General features: G+C 35.2%; 1 protein-coding gene across 1 annotated transcript in view; it reads left to right on the plus strand.

The window, feature by feature from the left end:
* The window catches only part of SENP7 (SUMO specific peptidase 7), a 40276-nt gene that overhangs the window by 7709 nt on the left and 19435 nt on the right, over positions 1–13132 (plus strand). The window contains exons 4-9 of the mRNA XM_029283604.1: positions 1435–1514; positions 5697–5894; positions 7020–7214; positions 10528–10631; positions 11784–11950; positions 12430–12745. Of these exons, the coding sequence (XP_029139437.1) occupies positions 1435–1514; positions 5697–5894; positions 7020–7214; positions 10528–10631; positions 11784–11950; positions 12430–12745 (1060 nt within the window). The remainder of the gene's footprint in view (positions 1–1434; positions 1515–5696; positions 5895–7019; positions 7215–10527; positions 10632–11783; positions 11951–12429; positions 12746–13132) is intronic.

Genomic DNA, 13132 nt, shown 5'->3' on the forward strand with positions numbered 1-13132 from the left:
TTGTGACCTTCCCTGCCAGCTTCCTATAAGCAGAGTCAAAGGGGAAGCCGGCAGGAAACTGGAAGTCATGGTTATGTGAGCTGCTAACTTAATGGACCACCTGGTCCCATTACTAGGGACTGCCAGTATTGCTGTTGCTAAGCAGTGTGGTGGTGTGAGTGATGTCACATTTTATAACTGCATCACTTAGTGATGTAAATTCCAGTTCCAACTACTGTCATTATGCCAGGATTGCCTGTATTTATTAAGCTCACTATCTGTCCATTCAACTGATACCAAGAAAGTTAAGAAAATCCTGAATCCCCGTGCAGACAAAACAGAAGTCCTATTCCATTGAATGGTGTAACATTCCTGGAAAGATTAAATAAAATGCTAGCATTTCCTGTCCTCTTAACTGATGTAGGGTACAACCTATAGGTGAAATGCACTGAATATCAGCAAGTCCATCTGACTACATGAATGCTTCTCCATTCCCCCCTGCAGGGCACTCAGCAACCTACTTCGATCATGCCTGTATGCATTTAACTTCTGTTGTGCATAGCTTTTCATTAGGTCTGAACATCAGTTCATTATATTAAGATGGATTTGGAGGAAATTCTGCTGAGAGTGACAGATGCATCTGTTTTGGTTTTGCTTGACTGTGATACCTTAAGCACTCTGATAGAAGAGGAATGGCTACATTTAATTTGAATTTGACAACTTTGTCTATCTCCACTAATAGTCCCGGAGAATTAGTAATTTGCCAGTTTTATTTTTGATAATTAGATGTCTTTAATTGTAAGCAAAATTCTGTCAGCTTAAATGGAGGTTAAGTAGATTCACTTAGAGCAAGTTTTGAATTATTAGATAAATTTTTGATTAAAACTAAATAAGGGCATATTGTTATGCAAAAAAAGCTCCCGCTGAACTTGTACTGTTTGCTTGTTGATTGACATTTACTTTGCATTTCAATGTGATTCTACTAATTCAAACTTCCTGATTTGATGTGGGAATGAAAATATCAAATTCAGTTCTCCAAATGTTATAGTCAGTCAATCAGTCCAATCAATCAATCAATCAGAATAGACCTGGAAGGGACTTTAGAGGTCTTCTAGTCCAACCCCCTGCTCAAGCAGGAGACCCTATACCATTTCAAACAAGTGACTGTCCAGTCTCTTCTTAAAAACTTCCAGTGATGAAGCACCCACAACTTCTGACAGCAAGCTGTTCCACTGGTTAATTGTCCTCACTGTTAGGAAGTTTCTTATCCATACCTAGATTAGTTCCATCCATTGGAAACTAATCTATTGGAAATTATAGTTCTACAATCAAAATCTTATTCAACAGTGTGTTTATTAGACAAAAAAATTTGTATATCAATTTATGTTACATGTTTGGTGATTTTTCAAAATGTATCTTATGCTCAGTTTTCCTTAAATATTTTAAATATTTCAGTGGGCAACAGGATCAAAGAATAAAAGGATTCAGTCACACTGGAAGAAGAAAAGCATTGGTGATGAAGGATCAGTATTGGGGTGAGCTGGTGATTTTTCATAAATCCAAGCCATAATCTATTACTGTATATTCTCGTGGATAAGACCATCTGCAGATAATCTGATCCTCAAATTTTTAATGAAAATACTATGAAAAATATGCTACCTGTGATAAGCCAAGCCAGACCTTGAAATTTTCATGTGTTTTAATTTTCACAGTTAGTTTATCCATGAGTCAGTTTAGTCCCTGAGATGAGCCAGCTACCTTTTGGATGAGTTTATTCACAAGTACGTAGAGATACTTTTAAAAAGTATTACCATATATATTGCTCATAAGCCGATTTGAGGATAAGCCAAAATCGGTTTTGAGGGTGTATTTTAAAACCTAAGATTCAGTATGTACATTACTTGCAGTGGATAAGGCCTATGAAGTATTGATGCCTTGTTTGTAATGTAATAGATCTATTATAAAAAGTATTTGTCACTGACAAAAATGGGCTTGACAGATCTCTGTTTTCTCTCACATTAAAAAAAGAAAAGAAAAGCAGGGTAAGTAATGCCTGAGGTGATGTATGCATCATCTGAAAAAATAGTTTTTCCCAGAGCAGATTAATATTGAAGTATACTACTGTAAAACTATAGTTTTATTGGATTAAAATATGTATCAGATTGCGACTTAAATCAGTTGTATACTGTACATGTCTATTTCGACAACTGTTCTATTTGTTTACCCGCTTCCTAACAAATTTGTATTACCATGAAGTCTAACCTTGTGGTGAGTTAGGTGGCAAACCCATTTCATAAATAAAGCATTTTGTTTTTATCTGTACTAAAGTGAGGTACACAAATACCAAAACAAATACTGAAATCAGTAATAAACAAAACAGTATATTAAAAGTAAAATCATATGTGTTTAGCACTTGGCAGTTTGGATATGGATATCCGTTTTACAACATTTTCAGACAGCCTGTACCAACTTTAAGAAATTTCCATATGGTTTTAGATTATGGCCCCCTGTCAATGGAAATGTAAACTTTCTGAAACTTTTGAAGGAGCTCCAAAACTTTTAAACTTGCTTTGTCCTTTTAGCAAGCAGTGCAAGCCGTTCCTTATTTTTGATCTAATATCTACAAGAATAAGTGAACTACGCCCTTCCACTTTGTATAAACAATACATTATTTCTGAACATTGGCTTCTTTGAAATGCAGTTCAATTCCCAGAACTCCCATAATGCTGGCTGGGGAATTCTGGAAGTTAAAATCCACATATTTTAAAGTTGACATGGTTGCAAAATACGGTTTTAAACTGGAAACATCCAGCAGTGACTGAGAGAAAGTGAGAGAGAAAGAGAGATGCACCACAAAGGAGGGAAGGAATCTTTTTTCCTTCTTTTATCCTTGAAAAAAATGAGCAATTTGTTTTTGCGAGGATTACTAATACTATGTACTACAAAAATAACAATAAAAAATTAAAACCATAGTAGGATTAACATATATTTGAAAGTCCTAAGAGAATAAAAATTATTTTACTGGTACTAAAAAAATATTAAAGACATGCCAGGTATACATTGGGGAGAGAATTCCAACATTGGGGTACTATGATTGAAAACGCCCACTCTTGGGTAGTCTCAGTAAGAGGGAGCATATGGAGCAGATCCTTGAAAGATTACATACAGTGTGAGTCAGAACATGAGAAGAAGCATTTGTTCATATATGGTGGTCCCAAGCCATGAAGAGTTTTATAGGTTAAAACCAGCACTTTGAACTGGGACCAAATGTGGTTTGGAGCCAATGAAGATCATAACAAACTGCTAGATGTTCTTATCACCCAGTTTCAGGCAATACTCTTGATACAGCATTTTGCAATAATCTAAAGAGGTTACAGGGCATGGACTACTATAACCAGGGTACAGAGTTCATTTTTGTATTTAAAGACAAGAATGGTTTCAGAATCAGTCCTGACCTGTGAAACTGATCCTTGAGGGGAGGAGTAGAAGTTCCATCCAGAACACTCACCTGGACAAATAAACAAACCATTAGTAGCATCTCTGCCTCAGCTAATGTCAACTTTGATTTGTTAAACATCATCCAGTCCATTATCATGAACAGGGAGTTCATCAATTCTACTGTTTCATCTGAATCTCATCAAAATGAAATGTTGAGTTAGCATATCAGTAGACTTTGTTCTAAATCTCCAATTTATCTCAATCAGCAACTTTTCAGTTGCAGGTAATATCTTCTGTCACATTTCAATTAACTTTTAGTGGAACCTGGGAACTGCACTCTAGGCTTTGAGGGACATATGTGGCCATGTGATTCAAGTTATCCACCCTTTCATTAGACTACAGTTTACCTTTGCACAGAGATACTAATGATACTTTTATTTTATACTTTCAGTTATTGTTGAAAATAATAAGACTACTATTAGTATTTCATTCTTGGTTGAATGATGTCTCTGCTGACAAAGAAAATATTATATAGCTGGTTTAAATGGAATTACACAAAGCAGTCAAAAGAGGTAATTTGCAATGTGCAGGAGCATATATGAAAATACTTTTTCACAAAACTGCTTTGGAAGCTACACCCATCTATATCCCTAGCTGAGTGCATTCAAAGCTACTTTCTGAATTTTCGTAGAGCCCTAATAGTAATCAAGGCCCTTGGAAATCTGCTTTCTTCATTTTTTTCCATGATGCAGTCCTTCAATTCTGGCAAGATGGACTTCACAGAGAGTGACAAACTAGAAAATACTTGGGACTAGCAGCTCTTTACTGTTGATAATATAAATAATTGTATGCCCTAGTACAGTGTCAATACTTTGAAAAAACCTGTAATGCACAAAGCGTCTTTCTAAATGATTAATGTTGTTAAATCTTTTTCCAGGCTTGCATATCTATTTCAAAAAGTACTCTTAAGAGTCTTTGTTGTGCTTTTTATGCCCAGCTGCTTTGCTTTGCTTTTGCCCAAATGTGTAGAATATATAAAGAAAAATTTGATTTTATCACTTGTAATCTAACTGTTATCCATTTGCTGATTTGTTTTTGGTGGAAGCATATCCTATAACTAAAATCTCTAGGACTTGTTAATATGTTATGATCACTATGAACATAGATATGTCTAGTTATAGACCTGGGTTTCATATACAGTATGTGTAAAATTCATAACTTCTAGAGCAGTGATGGTGAACCTTTTAGAGACCGAGTGCTGCAAAACCGCCCCCATCCCGCCTGTCCCACCCACTCCACCTCTGCTCCCAGCCTGCTCCGCTCTGCTCCACCCGCCTCCACGACCCGCCGCAGATCGCCCAGGCGGCCCAGCAGCGCCATGGCGGCCATGCCCTCCGCCCGCACCCTGCAGCATCATCTGTGCACAATGGAGTGCAAGGGCAGAGTCTTGTCCCCGCTGCCCAGCTCCATGTGCTTGGCTGCGCTGCTCCGCGTGGGCCGCACTCAGGGGTAACTCTCCTCCGGGGGGGGCTGCTGGTGAGAGGGCCGCGGGGGGAGGCGGGGCTGGGGCGACAGCACGTGTGCCCACAGAGAGGGCTCTGAGTGCCACCTCTGGCACGCCTGCCATAGGTTCGCCACCACTGTTCTAGAGTTTGAAATTTATCTCTGGATTACAATTATAAGTGGCTGAATGTATGTCAGTTCTGTATTACTAAACAGCCCTAATTCACCAACTGAATTTCTGAATTTAATTGAAAAAGACCAAGAGCGAAGACTAAGCTAATGTCAGAACTGTGCCAAGAAGATACATCTGTAATTAAGTGGAAATTCTGATTCAGATTTTGGATAGTTCCTTCTCTTTCCAGTTTTAGATATTGAATTTTCATTGTTATTCTGTGACCATTTCTGTATTGACAACTTGTAAAGTTAGATTATGGATATTCCTACAGTAGTTTCAGAATCTTTCAAACAAGACATTCAATTCTGCCGTTTAGGCACAATGATAATGACCTGCATACTATTACAAAATATGTTTCTAATGCAAACTTTGATAAAGATTTCAGTCATTACTGATCCGAAGACAAAGAAGACTATAGTAGCCTAGCAAATGTATAGCAAATAAAGCTGTGTCAAAGAGGAAAATGTAGAAACAATTTCTCTCTGTAGAGTAGAATAAATAACCTTAGCTGAAATTATTTGGATTATGACAGGACACTTGGTTGAATTCATGTATCCTAATTAGACTTCCTTATTTGCTATCATTATTATATGTATGGCAGGCAACCCAAAGTTATCTTGACGAATGTCCTGAAGACGGAATTAGGAAGAAAATATATAAAGACACAGTTTGTAACTGATGCTAATTTATCTCATGCTATCAAGTTGCAGTCAAATCAACAAACCTCATCATCTGTTGACACTCTAGAGATATGGCACATATTAAATCCTCTTCACCAATCCCTCTTTTTATCAGAAAGGTATGTCTTATTAAGTCTGTCTTAGACATAACACAACATGTTATTAAAATAATTGTATGCAATTGTGCTTCATGAGTAAGCAATCCATAGTACATTTTTATTCACTTTTAATATCTTCACTAAAGCTTCCTGAGGCATCCATGTAATTTCCATTTAGAATTGTTTCATTTGATAGGGAATTTGTAAAGATACATCTCTTTGACAGTTCATATCTGGGAAGAATTTATTTAAGCTTAACATCTGGAAGAAAATTCAGTTTCTTTTCCCTCTTCCCCACCCCAGCTGTTTTTCCTTTAACCTTTTCCTTGAGTGTTCTTTAAACTAGTTCTTCAATTCTATTTCCAAAGAAGACTTTAACAATGGCAGCATGCTTCTTCCTTTGTAGATCCCTTGATGTTGCATAGAACTTTAGCATCCCAGCAGAAGACTCTTTTTTTAAAACATTGAAAATGCAGAATGTCTGCAAATGCCTTTTTGGGGATCAATAGATGTCTTAGTGCTCATTGGCATTGTGCAACAGATCCCTTTAATATGCCAAACCTTCCCTTCCATTTTCTTCCCATGGTAATTTCACCATAATATATGATTCCAAACTAAACAGTCAGATTGAAAATATATTCTTGTTTAGGAATAGTTTCTATAGATAATCCTACATACAGAGTTCAGAAAGAATGTGTGTGTGTGTGTTGCTGCAAATATTTCTTGTAACCCCAAACACCAGTCAATAGCTTACTAAACTGATGGAAATGTAATTAGGATTTTTTATTGACTTTTTACATCCATTTGATTGTTTCATTGTGATGAATATTTTTCTCCGTTCAAAATGGATTTTCTCATTTTATTTACTGCATTGTAATACATACTGATTTTTTTATGACATTAATACCAGTGTCAACAGCTAAAGTACCAAAGTTAATGAAACCATCAATAGCATTTTTAACTGATCATATCTGAATGTTTCTTTTGGAATACTTCACTCACTTTCTGTTATCTCTCTTCATTCATTTTTGAACATTTTGGGGGGAGCTATGATGAATGAAAATTTGAGATTATTTAGACAGTTAACACTATAATAATTCATCATTTTGATGCATTGAAGATTATTAATTATTATATGTATAGCAGGCAACCTAAAGTTATCTTGACGAATATTCTGAGGACAAAAACAGGAAGAAAATACATGCAAAAGCAACTTTTAACTGATGCTAAATTATCTGATGCTAACAAGCTGCAATCAGATGAACAACCCTCCTTATCTATTTCCAGCCTAAAATCATGTCAGACAATAAGTTCTCAACAGAGCTGTATTTTACCTAAAAGGTATGTCATTCAAAACAATGTTTCAATGATTGTGTTCCTCTTTATCACTAAAAATAGTTTCAAACTAACGCATATGGAAATATATATTTGAAGTTGCAGTAAAACAACAAAACACGAATTATGCCAAAGTGAGTTCAGTTGGAACAAGTTCATGCATGCTTTAGTTATTAATTTATATAAGTAGAAAGTTTATTTTAGTTATATTGCATCCTTTTTTCATAACTGCTTATGAAGAACATCTGTATGATCATTGAACTCTTTTTTCATTTTATTGGTTTGATTTTAAGGCATTCCCTGGAGCATTTGCTCTATGGATGACATAGGAAATCATTGGAAAAGATTAAAATGTATATAGACTGAAAGTTCCGTTATAATATATTCTATTGGGAGGACTTCCATGTCGACAAACATAATTTTCTTAATAGATGCATGTTTTAACATTGAAATACAGTGGAAATCTTCAAACTTCATTCAAAAAATAAGGCCTGAATTCAAAACATTTTTTTGAAGATAAAGAACAAGTAGCTTATCTTAATATATTCAAACCATAGAATTTGAATTGTCATTTTTTCTGTATAATTGTTATTTTTTTCTGTCTTTGTCTTCTAAAAAGAGATACTGTATTATTCATCTTATAAAAGATATATTTTATTGAGGGTTGTAAATACTGATGGATTGCAATTGTTGAGGTGTTTTCAAAATAGTTTTAAACCATTATCTATATAATTATACTTATTTTAGGATTTCAGTTAAATGGAATTATTTTTAATTGTACCACTATCTTAAAAATGCCTTATTTTTCTTGAGATTAGGATTTTTTTATTTTGAATGTAAACAAGCATATTCAATGTACATTTCAGTTTTCATACTTCAATGTCTCATGTAGGTCTGACAAAATTTATTTAATAAAACAACAATATCAAATTGGTTAAGAGTCAGTTTTAATAAGTTTATTTAAGGCTATTCCTTTTTCTAATGTTATTTTGTTTCTACAGAATTATTGTAATAACTTTTGTCTTTATTCACTCGTTATAAGAAAGCTCTTCTGAGTTATGTTACTCACTTCCTTAAAAGTACTATGATGCGGATAATAAGAAAATTATTTATAAAAATGTAATGTTATTGCATTTTATTATTTAATTAGTTTGTAGGCCTAACTTTGTGTTGCATAGAATAAGCAATATGTGCCAATATATCCAAGCAATTACATTTTTTATAGTTTAAAACTTCTGAATATTTTACAAAAGTATAAAGTAGCTTACAGTAGTAGCATGACATGGAAATAAATAAAGCTGCAATCTGATATGTTCTGTTTTGGAGCTTTTTCCATTTAGAGATGATGATGATGATGATGATGATGATGATGATGATGATGATGATGATGATGATGATGATAGGTTTTCTTCAGGTTGTTAGTCCCAGGAAATGGACCAGTATTCCAAGTATCGGTAGTTACGTAAAATAAATCGTTCCTCAACAAATTCATTTTTTCACTTCTAGTTTTCTGAATGAAGGGCTTGGTGGCATCAACATCATCATAATCACCATTGTCATTATTGTTGAGCTGAGTTGACCTGAGGCTAGGATTTTTTCCCAGGGGCCTTCAATCCTGTGAACTATTTGTAGTCTTGAACAACTGAGATACTGGTTTACCATTTCAGTGAGAGTTTGATTTGTGGATTTTTATATCAGTAGTGAGACAAAGAAAGCCTGTATGTTTTTAAATCAGATTTTTGATTGATAGAACCAAGTTATATAATCTTGTAATTATAAGAGTCTATAATCCTATGGGTCTGGGACAATTTAGAAATGGAAATTCAACTTTGGATTCTGTTCATAAATCTCTACCAGGCTCCAAGCTTTTTCATTTGAACACTGAGAAAAACTTTTATCTCAGAAAACCCCTTAAAGTGGGCATGACAAGATGATTTACTGAATCCTGCATTTCCTGCTACTCTGGTAAGCCTACAAATATGCCATCCCCACTACCTATCATTCAGCCAGCACTAATATTGATCTAAACTTTATTTCCAAATACTGTGAGCATTAGGGTAGATTTTTAAAAACAATAAGCCATAAAAGGTAAACACAGTATTCAGTGCTCTGATCATCTACAGCCAATAGAGCTATAAGGTTTACCAAAGAGGATTGTTTTCCCTGGATATTGAATTATTATTCTACTACAACCACATGGAATCAGCATTGCACACAAGCCAACTAAAGCCCTTCAAAACATCCTAAGCAAACCAAAAGACCCAGCAACCCCAGAAGAAAAAAACAGGAGTCATCTACAACATAAATATAAGAACTGAACAACCACTATGTAGGACAAACAGGCAGAAGACTGGCAGAACGCATCCATGAACACCAACTGGCAGTCAAAAGGCATGATGAACATTCTTTAATTTCACAACATATAGACAGATTTAACCATAGTTTCAATTGGGAAAATGTGACAATCCTAGACCAGGTCAAATCCAAAAATGCCAGGGAATTTCTAGAAGCCTGGCACTCTGACAAATCAGCCATCAATAGACACATAGACATTAACAACATCTATAGACTGTGCAAAAGAGACAATCAACCAGCCCAAAAGGAGAAAAGACTCCAGCACCTCTCCACCAGTAATCAGCACTCAGATCAGCATAGATGAACTCCAAGGTCAACTTCAGACCAACAGTCAAGTAAGCAATACCCAATCAAGAAACTGCCAAAGAGCCATTAGTAAACAGCCAAATCAAAGAATTCCTAAAACCGTCCCCACCCACCCAGATAGGCAAGACACCAGAATATAAACTGACAGCAAGCAGCACTCCATCCTAGCACTGATGATGTTACCTAGTTAGGGTAATGAAACGTCTGCAAGAAAACAAGCTCAGAGCACCAAGAACCCCTTATTTCAACCAAGAACTACAAATATTCTTCATTGAATTATTATTATTGGCAGTTTTATTGAGATCCGTTTTAAGGAATATATATTAATTTAGCAAAACCCGTATCTGTTACATAGCATATGGCAATCTAGCTCAAAAGTGAGCAGGATTAAGCAGAGCCTGGGTAGTATTTGAATAAGTTGTTGTTGTTGTTGTTGTTATTATTATTATTATTATTATTATTATTTGTTTGGTCTGTAGACAAGATTAGAAAGTAAAAGTCATCCCAAAGAAAGCAGTGGCAATCTATCTCAATACTGTTGCAAATAAAACCTAACCATCAGTAGGGATTGAGCCAAATTCAGGAGTTGATCTACACTTTGGGGGGTGTTGCTTACTTGATTTTTGTTTTGTTAATTAATAATGCTGTTTCTTCCCAGATACGAAAGTTATTCAAAAAGATCACATGAAAAGAAACAATCTAAAGATACAGAACTTAATAGTGCTTTGCAGACTTTAAGAAAATGTGATGTATTGCTAGAAGGTTTGTAAATAATATATTTTTAACCCCTTGTAATATTTAGATAGAACATAAAGTTGGCCAGAATAGAGCTATCTCTGATCTAAAGTCAGCACAGTCATTGTGTTTTTGTATTATTGAAGTATATTTTATACATATTGTTTTATCATAAAATACAAATCAGTGTTAGTTTCATTGATAATTTCATCCACAAAGCCATTCTGTTCATTTACATGGCATATCACATCTCACAAATATGTGCACAACTTGCATTATAGTTGTGTATGTAAGTTTTTGAAGCAATTATTTGAAAATCATGCTGCACCAAATGCTATAGAACATGGGTTTCAAACTCATGACATCATGTGACGTGTTGCGACGTATCACAACTTTTTTCCCATTGCCGGCAATGGGGTGGGCGTGGTTTTGGCGTAACGCATCTGGCCCATGGGCCGGCAGTTTGACACCCCTGCTATAGAACGTAATACTCACAAAGATCATAATGTCAGACATCAAAACTTCCTTCATTTTAATAGTTTAGGATGAAACAGAATGGATATTTTCTTCATTTTCTAATAATTGAAGAAATGATAATTAAATAGTAATTAAAAATAAATCAAATAAGCAGATAAAACACACACACACAGTGAGTATAGGACAGGCTTGAAATTATTAGTAATATGTAGAGGCATCCGACAGCTTCAGTAAGCTATTTATAAATATTTTGCAACCTTAGAGGTATCTAAAAATTGGTCACAAAGAACAATTTTGAAGTGTGTTATATTTGGAATGAAATTTTTTTCTGTTGTAGTGACTGTGCATCTAGAACTATCAAAACTAATTGTTTCAGTTTGTTTAGTAAGATTTTTAAATGATATCTTTCATATATTCTTCCAACCATTAATGTAGAGATTGGCAAACTAAATATTTTAGACTTCATACCATCAGCCTAGCAGTTGAGGATTGTAGTTTTGCCAACTCATCCAGTAGCCACTTGGTTTTGCTGCTATTGCCATATTAGCTTTCGGTTTCTCTTTGCATACCATGAGTAGCATGTACAAAGTGGAGAAATAGAGGTAGAGTGGTTGTTTTCTGGAATTAAATGGGCTTGAATGGAAGTATGAATAAAAATGTATTTCCATTTGTCTCTTCAATATTTCATTATTTTAAATAAAGACTGCAGCATCAATAATAAAAGTGGACACAAGACAGAGAAAAGGCAAGAGGACTTCAAAAATCTTTCTCCTTTGAGGAAGTCAAGCTGTCAGAATAATGAAAGCAGAAAAAGAAGAGGTGTTTTCCGTAGCCACTGGAATGAAGCTTCTCCCAAAAAATCACTACTGGCAAGTATATATATATATATATATATATATTTACCTGTACATGAATTCATAAAAAGGGGGATGGAAAAGTTTTTCAAGATCTGCATCATCTTAGTGGAAATTCTCAGGATTCATAGTGGATATGAAGAGAATGGAAGATTTGAGGCCAGTAAAACTGGGTCTGGGGCAGGGCATACATTTATATTTATAAACTCATGCTGCCAATTCATTCTTTATGAATCTTTATAAGTCTTTGTACCTTCTGGTAGTATATCATTCTTAACTGTTCATCTGTGGAAGGAGAGAGAAAGCAGACACAGGTTGCTAAGTTAATCGTGTGATTGGTGACAATACTCATATGATTCAGAGTAGCAAGCACTTTTTGTTAAGTATGAGAGAGAATTAACAGCGATCTACAGATGCTCCAAAAACAAAGGCATTTGGAGTCAGGATGAAATGCCTTCTAAGGCTTGAACATTCAATTCTTAATATTGTTACAGAAAGAACACAAGACAGAATCAGTTCAATCACCTGACGACCCAGATTCAAGTGAGAACCATCAGAATCTTACGCACAATCTACAGGAAGAAAATATTCATCAGCCTTTGGAATCAGATTTTAATGAAACATTAAATACCACTGATCTAGGCATTACTGGATGCTGTCCAAGTAAAAACAATTCAAATGATGAGGATAAATCAATTTTGTCTGTAGTCAGCTCTTCTGTGAAGGAAGAAGTGAATACAACTTCCCCACTGAAAAATCAATTGAATAAATCTGAAATGAATAAGGGGGCTGCTGAGTCATCAGAGCCAAGTAAGTGTTTATAACTTTTTAAAAATTGGATTAGGTAGACACAAATGAGTTTACACAAATAAGCTATACTAATTTCATCAGTTATAGCAGGGGTCCCCAACCCCCAGTCCCTGGACTGGCATTAGGCAGACAAGCGAAGCCCCATCCACGGGATGCAGGCAGCATATGAAACCATGCCCCCTCCAGTCCATGGAAAAGCCTCTCTCCACGGAACTGGTCCCTTGTGCCCAAAAGGTTGGGGGCTGCTGAATTAGAGGAACATTCAGGGTTTACATCATATTTATTTTGCTTTTATTTTATTTCAGTTGTCCTTTCTAGTGATGAAGAAGATCTTTCTGAGCTACAGGATCCTGAGACATATTTCCAGACTGAGAAAGGCCATGAAAT

The sequence above is a fragment of the Protobothrops mucrosquamatus genome, unplaced genomic scaffold (assembly GCF_001527695.2).
Source record: "Protobothrops mucrosquamatus isolate PMUCROS unplaced genomic scaffold, P.Mucros_1.0 scaffold_68, whole genome shotgun sequence".
Lineage (NCBI taxonomy): Eukaryota > Metazoa > Chordata > Lepidosauria > Squamata > Viperidae > Protobothrops > Protobothrops mucrosquamatus.